Below are 24,686 nucleotides of genomic sequence, written 5' to 3' on the forward strand. Positions count from 1 at the left end.
TACACTGGCAATACTGAAGTGCCTATAAGATCATCCAATAGTCAAAGGTATATGAAATACAAATCGTATAGAGAGAAATAGTCCTATAATTCCTATAATAACTACAACCTAAAACTTCTTACCTGGGAATATTGAAGACTCATGTTAAAACGAACCACCAGCTTTCATATGTTCTCATGTTCTGAGCAAGGAACTTAAACGTTTTTTACATGGCACAAATTGCACTTTTACTTTCTTCTGCAACACTTTGTTTTTGCATTATTGAAACCAAATTGAACATATTTCATTATTTATTTGAGGCTAAATAGATTTTATTGATGTATTATATTAAAATAAGTGTTCATTCAGTATTGTTGTAATTGTCATTATTACAAATAAATAAAGGTAACAAATTGGCCAATTAATCGGTATCGGCTTTTTTTGGGGGGGTCCTCCAATAATCGGTATCGGTATCGACGTTGAAAAATCATAATCAGTCGACCTCTACTCAAAACACTTAGCTTAGAAAGCTGTGACTCTCCTCTCCTCTCTCATGTAGGTCATTTTCGGTTTATCGTCACCTGCTGGTGGTTAGATAAACACCTTTGTAAAATGCCCTGCTCAAGGCTGTGCTGTGATATCTCATTATGAGTTTCAAACAGACTCAACAAGCATCATAGTGGCTGCTGGGAAATATCACATGGACACCATTGTCACAGGCCAGCTCTGTACACTGAAATGCAAGAGAGAGATCGAGAGAGAGAGAGAGAGAGAGAGAGAGAGAGAGAGAGAGAGAGAGAGAGAGAGAGGAGAGAGAGAGAGAGAGAGAGGTAAGTAGGTAGAGAGAGACAGATTGGTAGAGAGAGACTGGTAGGTAGAGAGAGAGAGAGGGAAAAGGGATGAGAGAGAAAGAAAGAAGGAGCGAGGGAATCAGTTTGGTAGAGATAGAGAGCGAGGGAGAGAGGAAGAGGAGAGAGAGGGCAGATGTGATGATTAAGTCTGAGTGTGTCAGGGTGTGTGTGTGATTGTGCTTCCCTGGAGGAACGCAGAGATGAAGGTCTCCCAGAGTCATGGCATCTGTTGACTGCTGCTGCTAGTGAATAATCGCTTCACAAAGACTCTGAGGCAGACACACACTGATGCATGCACACACACACACCGATGTATGCACACGCACACACACTGATGCACACTCACACACTCCCCGCTCCAAGGGCAGCCAGCTGCCTCTAGAGCCTGTTTTCCTGGCATGCATGGTCACGTGTGTGTGTGTGTGTGTGTGTGTGTGTGTGTGTGTGTGTGTGTGTGTGTGTGTGTGTGTGTGTGTGTGTGTGTGTGTGTGTGTGTGTGTGTGTGTGTGTGTGTGTGTGTGTGTGTGTGTGTGTGTGTGTGTTACCTATCTATTAGAACAGACAGGTAATTTATAAGAATTCTCTCTGCTCAGATCAGGTAGGATGAAGACACACAAAAAACACAAACACGTAGATCAGCCAAGAATAAAGACCTCTAATAAGAAAATGAATAACACCAGTCGAGGGGAGGTGACCCCCGACAGATCACATGGTGTTGAGATCTTAGACATGATTGGCTAGTTGTTGTGGTTGCCATGGCACCAATGGGCAGTACCGGTATGTTGACGGATGTTACACACACACACAAGCTACAGCGTCAGCCGTTTCAGCCCTGTGTGGGCGCGACCTAATCTGTTACCCATCATGCATCCTGCTCCCCTAATGAAAACGCAAGGTCCCATCCGTCACAGGAGCATATGGCAAATAGAAATTGAACCACACACACCTTCTCAGGCAGAGAGAGGGACGCCCAAGAGGGTCTGGATGATGGAGGATCATTGAGAAGGACCCCAGAGCCATAACAAATGAATAACAACTGAAACTTCTATAAGGAAGCTGCTTGAATTCCTCCTTTTCTCCCTCGGATACCTCTCATCTCTCTCCCCCTGCTTTGACTGTGTTGATAGGCAAACGCTGTGACTTATTGTATAGAAGCAACTGGTACAAAACAGTGACAGCATAGTTATTTTTGGACACACTGTAGACTTAAACCATGTTTTTTTTGGAGGGGGGGGGTTCATTCTCCTATTATATTCAATTACACCAGCATTCATAGAAAGTCACGCCACTTCACCGAACATCACTTAGCTGGGCTTCACTCAACATTCCATGTTAACATCCTCTACAACTCTCCCTCTGATTGTCTCTCACACTCACACACACATTGCTCTGATTCACTGTCACTATGTCACTTGGTGCATCCTGAGCTGAAAGCAGTCAAGTAATATTTCAGTGGAGGCTCCTCAGAGGAGGAAGGGGAGGACCATCCTCCTCAATTAATTTTTTTGCTAAAACTATACTAAATATCACCAAAATGTTTATTAAAACACACTATTTTGCAAAGAATGTCTACAGTAGCCTTAGCAGCACTCTGTAGGGTAGCACCATGGTGTAGCCGGAGGACAGCTATCTTCCATCCTCCTCTGGGTACATCTACTTCAATACAAAACCTAGGAGACTTATGGTTCTCACCCCATTCCATAGACTTATACAGTAATTATGACAACTTCCGGAGGACGTCCTCCAGCCTATTAGAGCTCTTTCGCCTGGTCACATACAGTTGATGTGTTGTGCATTGAAGTCCACACGCGAAGGGAAGAGGTGAGAGGAGGAGAGCGCATAGATGCAAGAAGGAATACAACGTGGCTGCTATGAAAGTTAACTGTGTTTACGCGTGATCAGGGGTGTATTCATTACGCCGATTCTGTTGAAAAACATTTCTTAAACGGAACAAAATAGGGATAAACATACCTGAATTTGTCCAATAGAAACTCTCGTTTGCACCTGTTGGACTAATGATTACACCCTATATCAGCTAGATGTAGGCAAGAGTGTGCAAGCCTGTATTGAATGTCACTGTCTGTCCTCAAATATGTCTCGACCTGTGTGCACCTACATTGTAATCTTTCCTTCATAGGCTAGGTTGTAGCAACCTCATGATGGGTACAGGGAAAATTAGAGTATCATGTAGTAGCCTAAACCTACCACTGTACCATTGAACTGGGTGAATGGAATATAGTTATCCAATATGCTGTAATAGAAATAAGGCCATGCGACTTAAACGGCATCAACTGCCTCTAGGGTGTTTATTTATTTTATTTGACCTTTTATCCGGTGTGAGAAATGTAGTCATGTCTCATGTAACCTTGTTTTACCAGAAAGACTGATACCTTTCTTTTTTCTGTCTGTCTCTCTCTCTCTCTCTCCCTCCCTCCCCCCTCAGGGTTTTTTCCGTAGATCCATCCAGAAGAACATGGTCTACACGTGTCACCGGGACAAGAACTGCAACATAAACAAGGTGACCAGGAACCGCTGTCAGTACTGCCGGCTCCAGAAGTGCTTTGGCGTGGGCATGTCCAAAGAGTGTGAGTCTCAATCACACACACGCCATCCTATTCATCCTCTAGTGGATTTAAACACACAGACACACACACCATCCTATTCATCCTCTAGTGGATTTAAATCCTTCAGCGCTCTGCTCTTGCACTTTTTAACTTTTTAAGTGGATTGCATTTCTCACTTTTAATGATATGGTGTGTGTGTGCGTGTGTGTGTGCGTGTGTGTGTATGCGGGTGTGTTGTTGCTATGCTCAGCAGGGTTATATCCAACATGCTGTATCAGGTGATTACCACTCCAGCAACAGCAGAACTTTTCCCAAGTCTGTTGAAATTAAAGTAGTACTTGTTTGATTCCTCCATCTTACCTTGATTTCTGACAGAAATCCCCCAGCATCCACACACTGTGCCCTTCAAGAGGGTTGATCCTATAGTGTCTGTGCCTGTATGTGTCTGAAGTACAGAACTGGCTGGTGGGACTCTCTCCCAGGAGAAAGATGGATGGATGAGAGGAACTAGTGCAGGTGAATGATAAAGAGATTTCTTTGGTGGTTAAATTCTCAAACACGATCCGCGTACTTCCTACACACTTTAAGGCCCTTTGAAACACATCAGCGACAGATTTACCCTTGAATCCATTCCAATTACAAAGATTCATTCATTCTGAAAGGTGACATTTAAATTGTAATTTGCGATATACATATTGCAATTCCATCCCATTGAGAAGGGTATCCTTGACGACCTGATTAGAAGACACCTCCACACATAGTACACTGTCTCCTTTTTTATTAAATGATCAAAGTATTACAGTTTGACACGAGGACATGAGAACTGTTGCAGGTGTTGCACATGGAAAAGGTAACAGTAACATGATAACCACTGGTGAATCATGCTGTGAAGGTAACAAGTACTCTTGTCCAAAAATTGTAAAACCACTGTCCTTGAAATCAACGACTTGATGTGAATGGCATGCATCATCACCCAACCCGCTAAAGAACCGAGTATGTTCAGCCGTTGGAGTGTGTGTGTTTGTATGTTTGTGTGTGTGTGTGTGTGTGTCTTAGCGATCATGTTGCTCCATTCCATTGTCAGCGACGGGAACAGTTTGCATTTCACAGGTTATTGCCGCTTTTTGATTGCATCTGCAGTTAGGGTGCCCGTCCACTTCACGCTCCATTAGCCCTGAGGGAAAGAAGCCATTGCTCTCCTCTTTCTCCCCCATAGACTCACAGAGAAGGTGCTGCCTCTATTCTCCTGTACACCTGGTCTGGCTTCCCCATAGAGATAGTGTGTAATGTATATAGTGTTCCATTTAATTCTGTATGTCTCCCCCACTGAGCACAGGAACCATTCCCCTCCTCCGTGTGTTGCTGTGATGAGGTTGTGTACCTTACCTTACTCCACTCCTGTAGCTGCTAGCTAACCCCAGCAGGTATCCTGTCCTTCCTATAAAGTGTGCCGCGATGATAATCTAGTGTTGTTTACTGGTGTGTTATTGAAGAGGGAGCTAGGTACTGTGGGTCCGGTAGCACTTTATTTTACCGTACTGCTTCTGTTGGTATTTCTATGGTATTTTAGGAAATTCTCTCCTCAGTCAGAGGGAACCAGGCTCAGGAGGCCCATGCTTCATCTTTTGCCTCGCAGATACCCTTACAGAAGAAAAAAAAACAAATGAAAACCACAAAACACGTTTTCATGTGATCTTATGTGAAGTTAATGTGATAACGTGTGACAACATGTAAACCATGAAAATAGACGTGACGTTTTCTAAAAACACGTGTTTTCACATGATTTCACGTGAATTTTCATGTGAAATCATGTGATTTTCCATATGTGATATCATGTGTTTTTTCAGTAAGGGTAACCAGCCCCATGTTCAGAGTTCAGGCACAAAGGAGTGTATGTGGGTTTGGATTTGTGTGTGTAGGTGTATATGTGCGTGCATGCATGTATGTGTCTGTGTGGGGCCAGTTAGTGATGTTACAGAGTATGATATGGAGCTGATATGGAGAAGTCATTTCAGGTCACATTTCCCCTGCTCTGGTCTCTGACGTAGAGAGTTCAGAAAGCTGGCTGGCGTAGCATCAGCTGTGTTTCACTGCTGTCTGACCACACACTTTCTCCACTGGGGCATGGTATGAGGTTGTATGTGTGTGTGGAGGGGGATGGTCATATATCACAGGCTCCCAGAGAAGAGAGGGGGAGGGCGAGTTGGTCGGTATGTCCCATGGGTCGGGTATGGGGGGGGTGATTAAGGAAGAAAGGGGTATTCATGGCGAGGCGAACACTAGGAGAGAACGCCCCCAGGACAATCAATTACCCAGCACTCCAAACAAATGACCAGGAGCAGATATATCCCAGTGATGCATCAGACAACAGGCTGGAGGAGGAGGAGGGAAGGATGGACGGAATACATCTAGTCTATCCTTCATCTCATCATCACCTCCTCAAACTACAGATATTATTGCTTCTCTTTACTCCCAAATGAACGAGAGAAAAATATTCCCTCATTCTATGAATAAGTATTTTCCTCTTGAATAACTTTTGATTTGATTGACCCTGTAGGTCAGGTGTTATGTAAAGGACTGGGCCTTAGGGGCTCCTTTTAGAAATAACAATGTATTAACATGAGAACACATACTTTTATTGCCAGTTAAAGACAGACTGTGTTTACACAGGCAGCACAACTCTGATCTTTTTAGACACTAATTGATGTTTTGACTAATCAAGTCAGCTCTTTTGCCACTAATTGATTAAAAGATCAGAATTGGACTGCCTTTGTAAACACAGCCAAAGACACCATAGACTGTAGTCTGTAGTAGAGTGTGTAAATTATGGTGGTGTACACTACGCTCCTGAGTGGCGCAGCGGTCTAAGGCCCTGCATCTCAGTGTTAGAGGAGTCACTACAGACCCTGGTTCCATTCCAGGCTGTATCACAGCGGTCTAAGGCACTGCATCTCAGTGTTAGAGGAGTCACTACAGACCCTGGTTCCATTCCAGGCTGTATCACAGCGGTCTAAGGCCCTGCATCTCAGTGTTAGAGGAGTCACTACAGACCCTGGTTCCATTCCAGGCTGTATCACAGGAATCTAAGGCACTGCATCTCAGTGTTAGAGGAGTCACTACAGACCCTGGTTCCATTCCAGGCTGTATCACAGCGGTCTAAGGCACTGCATCTCAGTGTTAGAGGAGTCACTACAGACCCTGGTTCCATTCCAGGCTGTATCACAGCGGTGTAAGGCACTGCATCTCAGTGTTAGAGGAGTCACTACAGACCCTGGTTCCATTCCAGACTGTATCACAGCGGTCTAAGGCCCTGCATCTCAGTGTTAGAGGAGTCACTACAGACCCTGGTTCCATTCCAGGCTGTATCACAGCGGTCTAAGGCACTGCATCTCAGTGTTAGAGGAGTCACTACAGACCCTGGTTCCATTCCAGGCTGTATCACAGCAATCTAAGGCACTGCATCTCAGTGTTAGAGGAGTCACTACAGACCCTGGTTCCATTCCAGGCTGTATCACAGCGGTCTAAGGCCCTGCATCTCAGTGTTAGAGGAGTCACTACAGACCCTGGTTCCATTCCAGGCTGTATCACAGCGGTCTAAGGCCCTGCATCTCAGTGTTAGAGGAGTCACTACAGACCCTGGTTCGAATAAAAGTTTAAGTAAATGCAGTATGACCCTGTGTACTACTGTAGTAATCTAGGGTGGAGTGTGTATTACTGTAGTAATCTAGGGTGGAGTGTGTACTACTGTAGTAATCTAGGGTGGAGTGTGTATTACTATAGTAATCTAGGGTGGAGTGTGTACTACAGTAGTAAATTAAGACATTTCATTGTCGGGCCCTGTGCCATGCTGCCACACACACAAACACACACACACACACACACACACACACACACACACACACACCCTTCACTTTCAAGCACGCTGCCACGCTTTATAGGACCACTGCTCTCCAGGACACTCACACGCTAATCCTCATCTGGTCAATGAGCTACGTACTGTCTTCCCTCCGTCCCTCTCTTCTTCCCTCCCTCTCTCCCTTCCTCTTTCTCCCTCCCTCCTGTCCTCCATCCGTCTCTCCCTCCCTCCTGTCCTCCCTTTCACTCCCTCCTGTCCTCCCCCCTCCTGTCCTCCCTCCGTCTCTCCCTCTCTCCTGTCCTCCCTCTCACTCCCTCCGTCTCTCCCTCTCTCCTGTCCTCCCTCTCACTCCCTCCTGTCCTCCCCCCCTCCTGTCCTCCCTCCGTCTCTCACTCCCTCCTGTCCTCCCCCCTCCTGTCCTCCCTCCGTCTCTCCCTCTCTCCTGTCCTCCCTCTCACTCCCTCCTGTCCTCCCCCCCTCCTGTCCTCCCTCCGTCTCTCCCTCCCTCCTGTCCTCCCTCCCTCTCTCCTGTCCTCCCTCTCCCTCCCTCCTGTCCTCCCTCCCTCTCTCCTGTCCTCCCTCTCACTCCCTCCTGTCCCCCCCTCTCCTGTCCTTCCTCCGTCTCTCCCGCTCTCCTGTCCTCCCTTTCCCTCACTCCTGTCATCCCTCCCTCTCTCCTGTCCTCCCTCTCCCTCCCTTTTGTCCTCCCTCTCACTCCCTCCTGTCCTCCCTCTCACTCCTCCCTCCGCCTCTCCCTCCCTCTTGTCCTCCCTCTCACTCCCTCCTGTCCTCCCTCCGTCCCCCCCTCCCTCCAACCCTCCCTCCCTCCCTCCTGTCCTTCCTTCCTTCCTTCCTTCCTTCCTTCCTTCCTTCCTTCCTTCCTTCCTTCCTTCCTTCCTTCCTCCCTCCTGTCCTCCCTCCCTCTCTCCTGTTCTCCCCCTCCCTCCTGTCCTCCCTCTCACTCCCTCCTGTCCTCCCTCCCTCCGTCTCTTCCTCCTTCCTGTCCTCCCTCCGTCTCTCCCTCCTTCCTGTCCTCCCTCTGTCTCTCCCTCCTTCCTGTCCTCCCTCTCACTCCCTCCTGTCCTCCCTCTCACTCCCTCCTGTCCTCCCCCCTCTCCTGTCCTCCCTCCGTCTCTCTCCCTTCGTCTCTCTCCCTTCTGTCCTCCCTCTCCCTCCCTCCTGTCCTCCCTTTCACTCCCTCCTGTTTTCCCTCCCTCCTGTCCTCCCTCCCTCCTGTCCTCCCTCCCTCCTGTCCTCCCTCTCCCTCCCTCCTGTCCTCCCTTTCACTCCCTCCTGTTTTCCCTCCCTCCTGTCCTCCCTCCCTCCTGTCCTCCCTCCCTCCTGTCCTCCCTCCCTCTCACTCCCTCCTGTCCTCCCTCCCTCCTGTCCTCCCTCCCTCTCCCTCCCTCCTGTCCTCCCTCCCTCTCACTCCCTCCTGTCCTCCCTCCCTCTCACTCCCTCCTGTCCTCCCTCCCTCCTGTCCTCCCTCCTGTCCTCCCTCCCTCTCACTCCCTCCTGTCCTCCCTCCCTCCTGTCCTCCCTCCCTCTCCCTCCCTCCTGTCCTCCCTCCCTCTCACTCCCTCCTGTCCTCCCTCCCTCTCACTCCCTCCTGTCCTCCCTCCCTCTCACTCCCTCCTGTCCTCCCTCCCTCCTGTCCTCCCTCCCTCCTGTCCTTTCTCTCTTTCTCTCTGGCTGCTGGAGTAGCTGACAGACAGCTTTCTGGGCTGGTGGATGCCCAGGATAACGTTAACACACACAGCCTTAACGTTTCGTAGAGAGGGCCGCGGGCTGGACCATCTGTGTCATCCCAGCCTCCACCCGGCACCATGGCAACCTAACAGATGCACCAGTAAATAAACAGTATATTTCTCCTGGCGACCAGTTGCCACATCCCATAATACCACAGCAGCCTTTAACAACCACCAGGTGGGGAGCGATGAACGACACATAACTCTACCCACGCTAGCTGAGAGTTGCAGCTAATGGTGGTGTGTGTGTACGTGTGTACGTGTGTGTGAGTGTGTGTGTTTGCATGTGTGTGCATGTATGTGTGTGTGCGTGTATGTGTGTGTGCATGCATGCGTGTGTGTTTGTGTGTGTGTGTCTTGGCTGGGAGACACCTGGACAGTGATGTTATGTATGACCTTGCAGCAGGGTGGATGATACAGTAGTTAAGCCAGCTGAGCTACCAGTGGTAACACAGTGGTACTGTATACGGCCAGCAGTGGTACTGTATACGGCCAGCAGTGGTACTGTATACGGCCAACAGTGGTACTGTATACAGCCAGCAGTGGTCCTGTATACGGCCAGCAGTGGTACTGTATACAGCCAGCAGTGGTACTGTATACGGCCAGCAGTGGTACTGTATACGGCCAGCAGTGGTACTGTATACGGCCAGCAGTGGTACTGTATACGGCCAACAGTGGTACTGTATACGGCCAGCAGTGGTACTGTATACGGCCAGCAGTGGTACTGTATACGGCCAGCAGTGGTACTGTATACGGCCAACAGTGGTACTGTATACAACCAGCAGTGGTACTGTATACGGCCAGCAGTGGTACTGTATACAGCCAGCAGTGGTACTGTATACGGCCAGCAGTGGTACTGTATACGGCCAGCAGTGGTACTGTATACGGCCAGCAGTGGTACTGTATACGGCCAACAGTGGTACTGTATACAACCAGCAGTGGTACTGTATACGGCCAGCAGTGGTACTGTATACGGCCAGCAGTGGTACTGTATACGGCCAGCAGTGGTACTGTATACGGCCAGCAGTGGTACTGTATACGGCCAGCAGTGATTCTCTGTATGGCCAGCAGTGGTACTGTATACAGCCGGCAGTGATTCTCTGTATGGCCAGCAGTGGTTCTCTGTATGGCCAGCAGTGGTACTGTATACAGCCGGCAGTGGTATTGTATACGGCCAGCAGTGGTACTGCATACAGCCAGCAGTGATTCTCTGTATGGCAAGCAGTGATTCTCTGTATGGCCAGCAGTGATACTGTATACAGCCAGCAGTGGTACTGTAAACGGCCAGCAGTGGTTCTCTGTACTGCCAGCAGTGGTAATGTATACAGCCAGCAGTGGTACTGTAAACAGCCAGCAGTGGTACTGTATACAGCCAGCAGTGGGACTGGATACGGCCGGCAGTGGTACTGTATACGGCCAGCAGTGGTACTGTATACGGCCAGCAGTGGTACTGTATACGGCCAGCAGTGGTTCTCTGTACGGCCAGCAGTGGTACTGTATACTGCCAGCAGTGGTCCTGTATACGGCCAGCAGTGGTACTGTATACAGCCAAGAGTGGTACTGTATACAGCCAGCAGTGGTACTGTATACAGCCAGCAGTGGTATTGTATACGGCCAGCAGTGGTACTGTATACGGCCAGCAGTGGTACTGTATACGGCCAGCAGTGGTACTGTATACGGCCAGCAGTGGTCCTGTATACGGCCAGCAGTGGTACTGTATACGGCCAGCAGTGGTACTGTATACGGCCAGCAGTGGTACTGTATACAGCCAGCAGTGGTACTGTATACGGCCAGCAGTGGTTTTCTGTATAGCCAGCAGTGGTTCTCTGTACGGCCAGCAGTGGTACTGTATACGGCCAGCAGTGGTACTGTATACGGCCAGCAGTGGTTCTCTGTACTGCCAGCAGTGGTTCTCTGTACGGCCAGCAGTGGTCCTGTATACGGCCAGCAGTGGTTCTCTGTACGGCCAGCAGTGGTTCTCTGTACGGCCAGCAGTGGTACTGTATACAGCCAGCAGTGATTCTCTGTATGGCCAGCAGTGGTACTGTATACAGCCAGCAGTGATTCTCTGTATGGCCAGCAGTGGTACTGTATTCAGCCAGCAGTGGTACTGTATACAGCCAGCAGTGGTACTGCATACAGCCAGCAGTGATTCTCTGTATGGCAAGCAGTGATTCTCTGTATGGCCAGCAGTGGTACTGTATACAGCCAGCAGTGGTACTGTATACGGCCAGCAGTGGTACTGTATACGGCCAACAGTGGTACTGTATACAACCAGCAGTGGTACTGTATACGGCCAGCAGTGGTACTGTATACGGCCAGCAGTGGTACTGTATACGGCCAGCAGTGGTACTGTATACGGCCAGCAGTGGTACTGTATACGGCCAGCAGTGATTCTCTGTATGGCCAGCAGTGGTACTGTATACAGCCGGCAGTGATTCTCTGTATGGCCAGCAGTGGTTCTCTGTATGGCCAGCAGTGGTACTGTATACAGCCGGCAGTGGTATTGTATACGGCCAGCAGTGGTACTGCATACAGCCAGCAGTGATTCTCTGTATGGCAAGCAGTGATTCTCTGTATGGCCAGCAGTGATACTGTATACAGCCAGCAGTGGTACTGTAAACGGCCAGCAGTGGTTCTCTGTACTGCCAGCAGTGGTAATGTATACAGCCAGCAGTGGTACTGTAAACAGCCAGCAGTGGTACTGTATACAGCCAGCAGTGGGACTGGATACGGCCGGCAGTGGTACTGTATACGGCCAGCAGTGGTACTGTATACGGCCAGCAGTGGTACTGTATACGGCCAGCAGTGGTTCTCTGTACGGCCAGCAGTGGTACTGTATACTGCCAGCAGTGGTCCTGTATACGGCCAGCAGTGGTACTGTATACAGCCAAGAGTGGTACTGTATACAGCCAGCAGTGGTACTGTATACAGCCAGCAGTGGTATTGTATACGGCCAGCAGTGGTACTGTATACGGCCAGCAGTGGTACTGTATACGGCCAGCAGTGGTACTGTATACGGCCAGCAGTGGTCCTGTATACGGCCAGCAGTGGTACTGTATACGGCCAGCAGTGGTACTGTATACGGCCAGCAGTGGTACTGTATACAGCCAGCAGTGGTACTGTATACGGCCAGCAGTGGTTTTCTGTATAGCCAGCAGTGGTTCTCTGTACGGCCAGCAGTGGTACTGTATACGGCCAGCAGTGGTACTGTATACGGCCAGCAGTGGTTCTCTGTACTGGCAGCAGTGGTTCTCTGTACGGCCAGCAGTGGTCCTGTATACGGCCAGCAGTGGTTCTCTGTACGGCCAGCAGTGGTTCTCTGTACGGCCAGCAGTGGTACTGTATACAGCCAGCAGTGATTCTCTGTATGGCCAGCAGTGGTACTGTATACAGCCAGCAGTGATTCTCTGTATGGCCAGCAGTGGTACTGTATTCAGCCAGCAGTGGTACTGTATACAGCCAGCAGTGGTACTGCATACAGCCAGCAGTGATTCTCTGTATGGCAAGCAGTGATTCTCTGTATGGCCAGCAGTGGTACTGTATACAGCCAGCAGTGGTACTGTATACAGCCAGCAGTGGTACTGTATACAGCCAGCAGTGGTACTGTATACAGCCAGCAGTTGTCTCTGTATGGCCAGCACTGGCACTGTATACAGCCAGCAGTGGTACTGTATACAGCCAGCAGTGGTACTGTATATGGCCAGCAGTGGTACTGTATACAGCCAGCAGTGGTCTTTGTACGGCCAGCAGTGGTCTCTGTATGGCCAGCAGTGGTACTGTATACGGCCAGCAGTGGTATTGTATACGGCCAGCAGTAGTACTGTATACGGCCAGCAGTGGTACTGTATACGGCCAGCAATGGTACTGTATACAGCCAGCAGTGTTACTGTATACAGCCAGCAGTGGTACTGTATACAGCCAGCAGTGGTCTCTGTACGGCCAGCAGTGGTACTCTGTACTGCCAGCAGTGGTTCTCTGTACGGGCAGCAGTGGTACTGTATACAGCCAGCAGTGGTTCTCTGTACTGCCAGCAGTAGTACTGTATACAGCCAGCAGTGGTTCTCTGTACTGCCAGCAGTGGTTCTCTGTACTGCCAGCAGTGGTACTGAATACAGCCAGCAGTGGTATTGTATACGGCCAGCAGTGGTACTGTATACGGCCAGCAGTGGTACTGTATACAGCCAGCAGTGGTACTGTATACAGCCAGCAGTGGTACTGTATGCAGCCAGCAGTGGTCTCTGTATGGCCAGCACTGGCACTGTATACAGCCAGCAGTGGTCTCTGTACGGCCAGCAGTGGTACTCTGTACTGCCAGCAGTGGTTCTCTGTACGGGCAGCAGTGGTACTGTATACAGCCAGCAGTGGTTCTCTGTACTGCCAGCAGTAGTACTGTATACAGCCAGCAGTGGTTCTCTGTACTGCCAGCAGTGGTTCTCTGTACTGCCAGCAGTGGTACTGAATACAGCCAGCAGTGGTATTGTATACGGCCAGCATTGGTACTGTATACGGCCAGCAGTGGTACTGTATACAGCCAGCAGTGGTACTGTATACAGCCAGCAGTGGTACTGTATGCAGCCAGCAGTGGTCTCTGTATGGCCAGCACTGGCACTGTATACAGCCAGCAGTGGTACTGTATACGGCCAGCAGTGGTACTGTATACGGCCAGCAGTGGTACTGTATACGGCCAGCAGTGGTACTGTATACGGCCAGCATTGGTACTGTATACGGCCAGCAGTGGTAGTGTATACGGCCAGCAGTGGTTCTCTGTACGGCCAGCAGTGGTACTGTATACTGCCAGCAGTGGTCCTGTATACGGCCAGCAGTGGTACTGTATACGGCCAAGAGTGGTACTGTATACAGCCAGCAGTGGTACTGTATACAGCCAGCAGTGGTATTGTATACGGCCAGCAGTGGTACTGTATACGGCCAGCAGTGGTACTGTATACGGCCAGCAGTGGTACTGTATACGGCCAGCAGTGGTCCTGTATACGGCCAGCAGTGGTCCTGTATACGGCCAGCAGTGGTACTGTATACGGCCAGCAGTGGTACTGTATACGGCCAGCAGTGGTACTGTATACGGCTAGCAGTGGTTCTCTGTATGGCCAGCAGTGGTTCTCTGTACGGCCAGCAGTGGTACTGTATACGGCCAGCAGTGGTACTGTATACGGCCAGCAGTGGTTCTCTGTACTGCCAGCAGTGGTTCTCTGTACGGCCAGGAGTGGTCCTGTATACGGCCAGCAGTGGTCCTGTATACGGCCAGCAGTGGTTCTCTGTACGGCCAGCAGTGGTTCTCTGTACGGCCAGCAGTGGTACTGTATACAGCCAGCAGTGATTCTCTGTATGGCCAGCAGTGGTACTGTATTCAGCCAGCAGTGGTACTGTATACAGCCAGCAGTGGTATTATATACGACCAGCAGTGGTATGGTATACGGCCAGCAGTGGTACTGCATACAGCCAGCAGTGATTCTCTGTATGGCAAGCAGTGATTCTCTGTATGGCCAGCAGTGGTACTGTATACAGCCAGCAGTGGTACTGTATACAGCCAGCAGTGGTACTGTATACAGCCAGCAGTGGTCTCTGTATGGCCAGCACTGGCACTGTATACAGCCAGCAGTGGTACTGTATACAGCCAGCAGTGGTACTGTATACAGCCAGCAGTGGTACTGTATACGGCCAGCAGTGGTACTGTATACGGCCAGCAGTGGTCTCTGTACGGCCAGCAGTGGTCTCTGTATGGCCAGCAGTGGTACTGTATACGGCCAGCAGTGGTATTGTATACGGCCAGCAGTGGTACTGTATACGGCCAGCAGTGGTACTGTATACAGCCAGCAGTGGTCTTTGTACGGCCAGCAGTGGTCTCTGTATGGCCAGCAGTGGTACTGTATACAGCCAGCAGTGGTATTGTATACGGCCAGCAGTAGTACTGTATACGGCCAGCAGTGGTACTGTATACGGCCAGCAATGGTACTGTATACAGCCAGCAGTGTTACTGTATACAGCCAGCAGTGGTACTGTATACAGCCAGCAGTGGTACTGTATACAGCCAGCAGTGGTCTCTGTACGGCCAGCAGTGGTACTCTGTACTGCCAGCAGTGGTTCTCTTTACGGGCAGCAGTGGTACTGTATACAGCCAGCAGTGGTCTCTGTACGGCCAGCAGTGGTCTCTGTATGGCCAGCAGTGGTACTGTATACGGCCAGCAGTGGTATTGTATACGGCCAGCAGTGGTACTGTATACGGCCAGCAGTGGTACTGTATACAGCCAGCAGTGGTCTTTGTACGGCCAGCAGTGGTCTCTGTATGGCCAGCAGTGGTACTGTATACAGCCAGCAGTGGTATTGTATACGGCCAGCAGTAGTACTGTATACGGCCAGCAGTGGTACTGTATACGGCCAGCAATGGTACTGTATACAGCCAGCAGTGTTACTGTATACAGCCAGCAGTGGTACTGTATACAGCCAGCAGTGGTCTCTGTACGGCCAGCAGTGGTACTCTGTACTGCCAGCAGTGGTTCTCTGTACGGGCAGCAGTGGTACTGTATACAGCCAGCGTTGGTTCTCTGTACTGCCAGCAGTGGTACTGTATACAGCCAGCAGTGGTTCTCTGTACTGCCAGCAGTGGTTCTCTGTACTGCCAGCAGTGGTACTGAATACAGCCAGCAGTGGTATTGTATACGGCCAGCAGTGGTATTGTATACGGCCAGCAGTGGTACTGTATTCGGCCAACAGTGGTACTGTATACGGCCAGCAGTGGTACGGTATACGGCCAGCAGTGGTACTGTATACGGCCAGCAGTGGTACTGTATACAACCAGCAGTGGTACTGTATGCAGCCAGCAGTGGTACTGTATGCAGCCAGCAGTGGTCTCTGTATGGCCAGCACTGGCACTGTATACAGCCAGCAGTGGTACTGCATACAGCCAGCAGTGATTCTCTGTATGGCAAGCAGTGATTCTCTGTATGGCCAGCAGTGGTACTGTATACAGCCAGCAGTGGTACTGTATACAGCCAGCAGTGGTACTGTATGCAGCCAGCAGTGGTCTCTGTATGGCCAGCACTGGCACTGTATACAGCCAGCAGTGGTACTGTATACAGCCAGCAGTGGTACTGTATACGGCCAGCAGTGGTACTGTATACGGCCAGCAGTGGTACTGTATACGGCCAGCAGTGGTACTGTATACAGCCAGCAGTGGTATTGTATACGGCCAGCATTGGTACTGTATACGGTCAGCAGTGGTACTGTATACAGTCAGCAGTGGTCTTTGTACGGCCAGCAGTGGTCTCTGTATGGCCAGCAGTGGTACTGTATACGGCCAGCAGTAGTACTGTATACGGCCAGCAATGGTACTGTATACAGCCAGCAGTGGTACTGTATGCAGCCAGCAGTGGTCTCTGTATGGCCAGCACTGGCACTGTATACAGCCAGCAGTGGTACTGTATACAGCCAGCAGTGGTACTGTATACGGCCAGCAGTGGTACTGTATACGGCCAGCAGTGGTACTGTATACGGCCAGCAGTGGTACTGTATACGGCCAGCAGTGGTACTGTATACAGCCAGCAGTGGTATTGTATACGGCCAGCAGTGGTACTGTATACGGTCAGCAGTGGTACTGTATACAGTCAGCAGTGGTCTTTGTACGGCCAGCAGTGGTCTCTGTATGGCCAGCAGTGGTACTGTATACAGCCAGCAGTGGTATTGTATACGGCCAGCAGTAGTACTGTATACGGCCAGCAATGGTACTGTATACAGCCAGCAGTGGTACTGTATACAGCCAGCAGTGGTACTGTATACAGCCAGCAATGGTACTGTATACAGCCAGCAGTGGTACTGTATACAGCCAGCAGTGTTCTCTGTACGGCCAGCAGTGGTACTCTGTACTGCCAGCAGTGGTTCTCTGTACGGCCAGCAGTGGTACTGTATACAGCCAGCAGTGGTTCTCTGTACTGCCAGCAGTGGTTATCTGTACTGCCAGCAGTGGTACTCTGTACTGCCAGCAGTGGTTCTCTGTACGGCCAGCAGTGGTACTGAATACAGCCAGCAGTGGTATTGTATACGGCCAGCAGTGGTACTGTATACAGCCAGCAGTGGTACTGTATTCTGCAGCAGTGGTACTGTATACAGCCAGCAGTGGTACTGTAAACAGCCAGTAGTGGTACTGTATACAGCCAGCAGTGGTCTCTGTATGGCCAGCAGTGGTTCTGTATACAGCCAGTAGTGGTACTGTATACAGCCAGCAGTGGTACTGTATACAGCCAGCAGTGGTACTGTATACAGCAAGCAGTGGTACTGTATACGGCCAGCAGTGGTACTGTATACAGCCAGCAGTGGTACTGTATACAGACAGCTGTGGTACTGTATACGGCCAGCAGTGGTACTGTATACGGCCAGCAGTGGTACTGTATACAGCCAGCAGTGGTACTGTATACAGACAGCTGTGTTACTGTATACAGCCAGCAGTGGTACTGTATACAGCCAGCAGTGATTCTCTGTATGGAAAGCAGTGATTCTCTGTATGGCCAGCAGTGGTACTGTATACAGCCAGCAGTGGTACTGTATACGGCCAGCAGTGATACTGTATACGGCCAACAGTGGTACTGTATACGGCCAGCAGTGGTACTGTATTCAGCCAGCAGTGGTACTGTATACAACCAGCAGTGGTACTGTATACGGCCAGCAATGGTACTGTATACGGCCAGCCGTGGTACTGCATACAGCCAGCAGTTATTTTCTGTATGGCCAGAAGTGGTACTGTATACAGCCAGCAGTGATTCTCTGTATGGCCAGCAGTGGTACTGAATACAGCCAGCAGTGGTACTGTATGGCCAGCAGTGGTACTGTATACAGCCAGCAGTGGTACTGTATGGCCAGCAGTGGTACTGTATACAGCAATCAGTGATTCTCTGTACGTCCAGAAGTGGTACTGTCTACGGCCAGCAGTGGTTCTCTGTATGGCCAGCAGTGATACTCTGTATGGCCATCTGTGGTATTGTATACAGCCAGCAGTGGTACTGTATACAGCCAGCAATGGTACTGTATACAGCCAGCAGTGGTACTGTATACAGCCAGCAGTGGTCTCTGTATGGCCAGCAGTGGTACTGTATACAGCCAGCAGTGATACTCTGTATGGCCAGCAGTAGTACTGTATACAGCCAGCAGTGTTACAGGATACAGCCAGCAGTGGTACTGTATACAGCCAGCAGTGGTACTGGACACAGCCAGCAGTGGTACTGTATACAGGCAGCAGTGGTCTCTGTATGGCCAGTAGTGGTACTGTATACTGCCAGCATTTATACTGTATACAGCCAGCAGTGGTACTGTATACAGCCAGCAGTGGTACTGTATACAGCCAGCAGTGGTACTGTATACTGCCAGCAGTGATACTGTATACGGCCAGCAGTGGTACTGTATACAGCCAGCAGTGGTACTGTATACGGCCAGCAGTGGTACTGTATACAACCAGCAGTGGTACTGTATACAGCCAGCAGTGGTACTGTATACAGCCAGCAGTGGTACTGTATACAGCCAGCAGTGGTACTGTATACGGCCAGCAGTGGTCTCTGTATGGCCAGCAGTGGTACTGTATACAACCAGCAGTGGTACTGTATACGGCCAGCAGTGGTACTGTATACAACCAGCATTGGTACTGTATACAGCCAGCAGTGGTACTGTATACAGCCAGCAGTGGTACTGTATACAGCCAGCAGTGGTACTGTATACAGCCAGCAGTGGTACTGTATACGGCCAGCAGTGGTACTGTATACGGCCAGCAGTGGTCTCTGTATGGCCAGCAGTGATTCTCTGTATGTCCAAGCATAATCTCTGTTAACCCAGAACTAAAGTCTTGCGTAATTGATCATATGCTCGATTAAGTTCTGGGTCCATACATGTTAAGAGAAGAGATGCCTGCTCATTCAGCCCAGGGTTCCGGTCTAGAAGCAGGCTTTCCACTGTGCTCAGAGGGCTGCAGCCGAGCCCAGAATGACAATTCTGGTAGACGGACCAGGAGAGAAGTTCCTAAAATTCCTAAAAATACCATTTTGTTATCACCTTTGTACCAAAAATATGCACTGAATATATCCAAGATATATTTCCCATCGTTTAACATTTTATATGAATCCAATGTCGGACATGCTTCTGCATGACGTGATGATGTTGTCGCTGCTCAGGCTTGCTCCAGAAAACATGAGTAGACTGCTTAGCGTGGTTGTTAATATATAAACATAATTTTTCCCCGCATAGGTATTTCATTTGGAACAATAAGGACATTTTGTATACAAATAAGTCTTTATTTTTTAAGAACTGGTTCAATAATCATATCCTACTGGTGAGTCAACTTTTTAATGCAGAAGGATTGTTACTCAATTATGAGGAATTTTTACCTCGTTACAATATCCCTGTAACACCTAGAGAGTTCGTCATAGTCTTTGATGCTATTCCATCTGGAACTCTCATGTTGTTTAGAGGTGTAGACCTCACCTTCTTGACCTACCTTTGCTTAATCCAGTTGACTCTCCAATAGGGAAAATATGTTTCTCCTTGCTCCCTCAGAACAATAGGTCTATACATGTTTTATTTCAAAGGGAGATTGTATCCATTCCTTATGTCACAAGTTACTGGAATACATTGGTCACTAATATCTGTTGGGAAAAAGTCTGGTTATTACCACACAAATACCTGCCTGTTAACAAGGTCAAAGAGGCCTCTTTCAGAATGATCCATAAGTATTACCCTGCCAATCATTACCTGAAGAAACTTAAAAAAGACAATAACATTGATTGTACTTTTTGTGTTGAGCATCCAGAAACAGTTTCACATTTATTTTGGCATGATCTACATGTAAAAGAATTATGGAAAGATATTCACAGTTTTATAATTGTTAATATTCTTGATGACTTTTGTTTTTTATGGGAGAATGTGCTGCTCGGTTTCCTTAACCATAATAAAGATAAAGAAAAACAATTTTACCTGATAAATCTAATTGTGCTAATGGCAAAATTTCATATTCATAAATGTAAATTCACTAATAAAAATCACTCTTCTGTGTTTTCTAGAAGGAATTCGAGCAGTACATTAAGACCATTATACATTCTTCTAATAAGAAAGCTGTTAAAACAATCAATATGTGTGCATCTTTTAAGGTCTTTGTATAATCTGTAATTTGTTGTACCCCCTAGCATATGTTATCATTGTCTGTTTGTATACTTCTTGTATGTATACTGATTTTTCTACAATAAAAAAGAAAGAAAAATAAAATAAAGAACATGAGTAGACTGACTACGTTGAAGACAACGAGCGTCCATCTTGGAAGCAGTTATTTTATACCTCAGTGATTCAGCCAGCCAGATTCCTCTCTTGCTTTCATCATCAGTGTACGCCTGTTTGTTAATTAACGGCCAGGTAGAAGATGAACCTAAGCACCACATTCGTCCTGGAATTCTCAGGGGACTTCGTAAAAAGCCAAAATATCCTTGTGCTCATGCATTAATTCTCCTCTGTGTGTTTGGATTAGTGTTGGACGGTATACTGGTACCAAGGTAATATCACAGTACCAAAATGTCATGATACTTATGATACCAACATTTCAGAATACCGTAGTGCCGTTTGATATGATACTACAAAATGTTTCCGCCCTACTAATCTGAAGAACCCGCTGGCGCCTGTTATAAAATGTTAATAAAGTTAGTTTTGTTTATAAAATCAGTTGCATTTTTTTAAGCTACAGCCACTAGTTGCTTGTAAGCGCCGGTCCAGTAATGTCCACTTCACTTCCATGTGCGTATCATATCTATAATCCTTAACCAGGCATCACTCACTTGGTTCTCTCCGTGCTCTCTTCCTGCGCATCGACTCCTCAACCAGCTTTTTAATTATAATTTAGCCGTGATGGCGAGTGGGGATGCAGTCCCTGATGCGTCTCCTGTTGTTACATTGAATACATTGGAGCAGCGCACAGAGCTGATATAATAACCAAGAGCACAGGCCAGTCAGAGTAGGCTTTGCGAGTTCGCTGTCATGCAGCATTCAAATGCCAGGGTGGACAAATGGAGCACAGCTTTGAAACATGCATGCTTGCAGCTTTACAGCAAAGAAAATGGCGTGTCTCATATTACCAGAGCTACCTTTTGTCTTCCTGCGCGATTTCACACACATTTATAGAATTTCAAAAACCATGTCGCGGGATGTTTTAAACTAATCGTGGTTTGATAACAAACAACGTTGTTCAGTCATTTTACCTAGCTAGCTAACAACCTGGTAACTTGACAATAGGAAAAAGGGTCTGCTTCACTACATATGCTTCAAAGGTAGGATTCATATAGACCTAATGTAGGCCTGAACTATATCAAACATCTATCTCTTTCTGGTGCTCCTTCAATTCTGTTTGGTGCCTAACCTTTTAAAGTTGGGAGCAGTGTGTATGTGTTTGTGGGAGAGAGAGAGAGTATGGTGTGTGTGTTTGTGAGAGAGAGGGAGAGGGAGACAGAGAGAGTGGTGTGTGTGTTTGTGGGAGACAGAGAGAGTGGTGTGAGGTAGGGAAGGAAGGAGAGTCTATGTCGGTCTGTTTACTGAAAAGTAAAGGTTTCATGCAGTGTTTTCCCCTTACTGCCAAAATGAGATGCAGATCATTCTGCATGTACAGTATATTCCTTCCTCCAGCCAGATCACAGGTAGGCCTTTGCAAATAGGAGCAAATCAGACATTCTATGCAGTATCTATTATACAGTGTAAAGTTAAATTCTATGTGTTGTACTGAGTATATTGAGTGTGAATATCAGTGACCGGTTTTTTGTGTAGCACATGCGCATAACATTTAGAAAACAGGAACAAGCGTCGGTGGGACAGGGCAAACAGGACGCTAGATTTTTTTCACCGTGGTATCGCAATACAATGTTTTTGTTTATTTAACCTTTAATTAGGCGAGTCAGTTAAAAACAAATTATTATATACAATGAAGGATTCTACCAAAATGCAAAGGATCTGCGGGGCCGGGGGCTGGGATTAAAATAAAAATATAGGACAAAACACACATCACGACAAGAGAGACAGCACAACACTTAATAAAGAGAGACCTAAGACGACAACATAGAATGGCAGCTGTAATGAGTACGCTGAGAGTCGGGAAGCAAGTTCAGGGAGTGTTTTAATAAATAAACAAAACAATAAACACGAAACACAAACAACGCACCGACATGAAACAGAGTCAATAACACCTGAGGAAAGAACCAAGGGGAGTGACAGATATAGAGAAGATAATCAAGGAGGTGATGGAGTCCAGGTGAGTGTTACGAGGCGCAGGTGTGCTTGACGATGGTGACAGGTGTGTGGGATAATCAGCAGCCTGATGACCTAGAGGCCAGAGGGAGTATAGGAGACAGTACCCCCTCCCCGACGCGCGGATCCAGCTCATGACAGCAGCAACACATGACAACACAGCATTGTAGCAACACCACATGACAACAACATGGTAGCAACACTACATGGCAGCAGCACAACATGGTAGCAGCACAAAACATGGTACAAACATTATTGGGCACAGACAACAGCACAAAGGCAAGAAGGTAGAGACAATAATACATCACGCAAATCAGCCACAACTGTCAGTAACACTGTCCATGATTGAGTCTTTGAATGTAGAGATGGAGATAAAACTGTCCAGATTGAGTGTTTGTTGCAGCTCGTTCCAGTCGCTAGCTGCAGCGAACTGAAAAGAGGAGCGACCCAGGGATGTGTGTGTTTTGGGGACCTTTAACAGAATGTGATACTTGGTATGGTATCGTAAGTCAAATTTGGGTGTCGTGACATCACTAGTCTGTATACATAAAACCCATACAGAACCAGACAGATGGCCTGATACAAAGCTGTAAAAGGTTGGTAGTCCTGCTTCTACCCAGACTGGCTTCATACCATTACCCCCCTGCCTCCCCAAGGCCCAGCCTTAACACAGCCTAGCCAAGTCATCCTTGAATCATTCAGTTTGGTTCAATCACTGGGCAACCATCTGCCGCTCCGACCCTAACCCCCGACCCCGGCTTTTGATCACTACCGTTTCAGTCTCTGGGAGATGAGGAGAGAAATAGAGCGAAGCCAGACAGAGCTGGCTGCCACTAGTCTTTGTTCCTCGAAGTCCTCTCCTATTGTGCCCCAGAAGAACGTCCCTTTTGTTTACTGTTGTTAATTACAAATGCCATCCATTTTTACATTTACATTTGGGTCATTTAGTAGACGCTCTTAACCAGAGCGACTTAAACTCTGCTTGACCATTCCAGCCAGCAAGAAATGTTTAGGGTTTTTCATTGTCTTTTCCTTGTAGAAATTGAACACACAATCTTGCCGTTACTATCGCTACGCTCTTACCAACTGAGTTGGTTGAGAATAGAAAAAACATAGAAAATATGTCCCTTTCTGGGAATGTATTTTTGTTGGTTTTGGTTGTTCTGCTATTGCTCTGACAAGGCCAAATTTAAGCCAACTCATCCTCCATGACGCACCATGTCATCATCCAGAACGTCCACCAGACCTTCGGGAGACATTGCAGAATTGTCCCTGACGTTTGTGTGAAAGGAAGATTCATAAAACAAACCTTCACAAAACAGGAAAAACTGCCCTTTTTTAAACTGGTTTGTATTCATTTAAGTTCAGCAGAACTGTAAATCCTATTCAGAAAGCCCTTCAGTTGACTGGCCATGTTGTTTTCCCCACATAGCAGACCCAGGTTTTATAGCTACTGACTGTCATCAGGATTATTGTTATGACCCCCTGCCCTCTGTTTCAACACGTGCAAACACACACACACACGCACATGCGCGCGCACACACACGCACACCACACAGCTTACACTCTTGTTAATTGTTATTCTATAGAGCTGTGAGTGTCTATGGAGGTCAAAGTTGACGTGTTGTCATCCTGCCTCTCCGATTGTCTCTCTACTCGTTAGTGAAATTACCATCAACAGTGTTATGTGTGTGTGTGTTTCTTGATTTAATGACCTTAGCAGCTGATTAAGTTGAGTGTTTATATATTTTAGGGCTCGTTACTTACACGTGATGTCACATATAGGGCAACAAATCAATGTTTATTGGTTGAGTATACAGATTTGCAGATGTTATCACAGGTGTAGCGAAATGCTTGTGTTTCTATCTCCAACTGCACTGTTGGAGATAGAAACACAAGCACAAGCACAAACACAAGCAATAATACCTAGCAATAAATACATTAAAACAATACAGACATTATATAGGATGAGCCATGAAGTGGGTGAAACAGTATGTAAACATTATTAAGGTGACATTATTAAGGTGACCAGGGTAGAATACCGGGTGGTAGCCGACTAGCCGACTAGTAACAGTGACTAAGGTTCAGGGCAGGGTACCGGGTGGAGGCCGGCTAGTAACAGTGACTATGGTTCAGGGCAGGGTACCGGGTGGAGGCCGGCTAGTAACAGTGACTAAGGTTCAGGGCAGGGTACCGGGCGGAGGCCGGCTAGTAACAGTGACTAAGGTTCAGGGCAGGGTACCGGGCGGAGGCCGGCTAGTAACAGTGACTAAGGTTCAGGGCAGGGTACCGGGCGGACGCCGGCTAGTAACAGTGACTAAGGTTCAGGGCAGGGTACCGGGCGGAGGCCGGCTAGTAACAGTGACTAAGGTTCAGGGCAGGGTACCGGGCGGAGGCCGGCTAGTAACAGTGACTAAGG

At 48.2% G+C, this 24,686-nt stretch overlaps 1 protein-coding gene across 1 annotated transcript in view; it reads left to right on the top strand.

Annotated features, from left to right (window-relative positions):
* Nucleotides 1–24,686, top strand: part of LOC106588672 (retinoic acid receptor alpha-A) — a 107,323-nt gene that overhangs the window by 43,068 nt on the left and 39,569 nt on the right. The window contains exon 3 of the mRNA XM_082970119.1: nucleotides 3,274–3,415. Within this exon, the coding sequence (XP_082826245.1) occupies nucleotides 3,274–3,415 (142 nt within the window). The remainder of the gene's footprint in view (nucleotides 1–3,273; nucleotides 3,416–24,686) is intronic.

Source organism: Salmo salar, chromosome 27 (genome assembly GCF_965601325.2).
Source record: "Salmo salar chromosome 27, fSalSal1, whole genome shotgun sequence".
Classification (NCBI taxonomy): domain Eukaryota; kingdom Metazoa; phylum Chordata; class Actinopteri; order Salmoniformes; family Salmonidae; genus Salmo; species Salmo salar.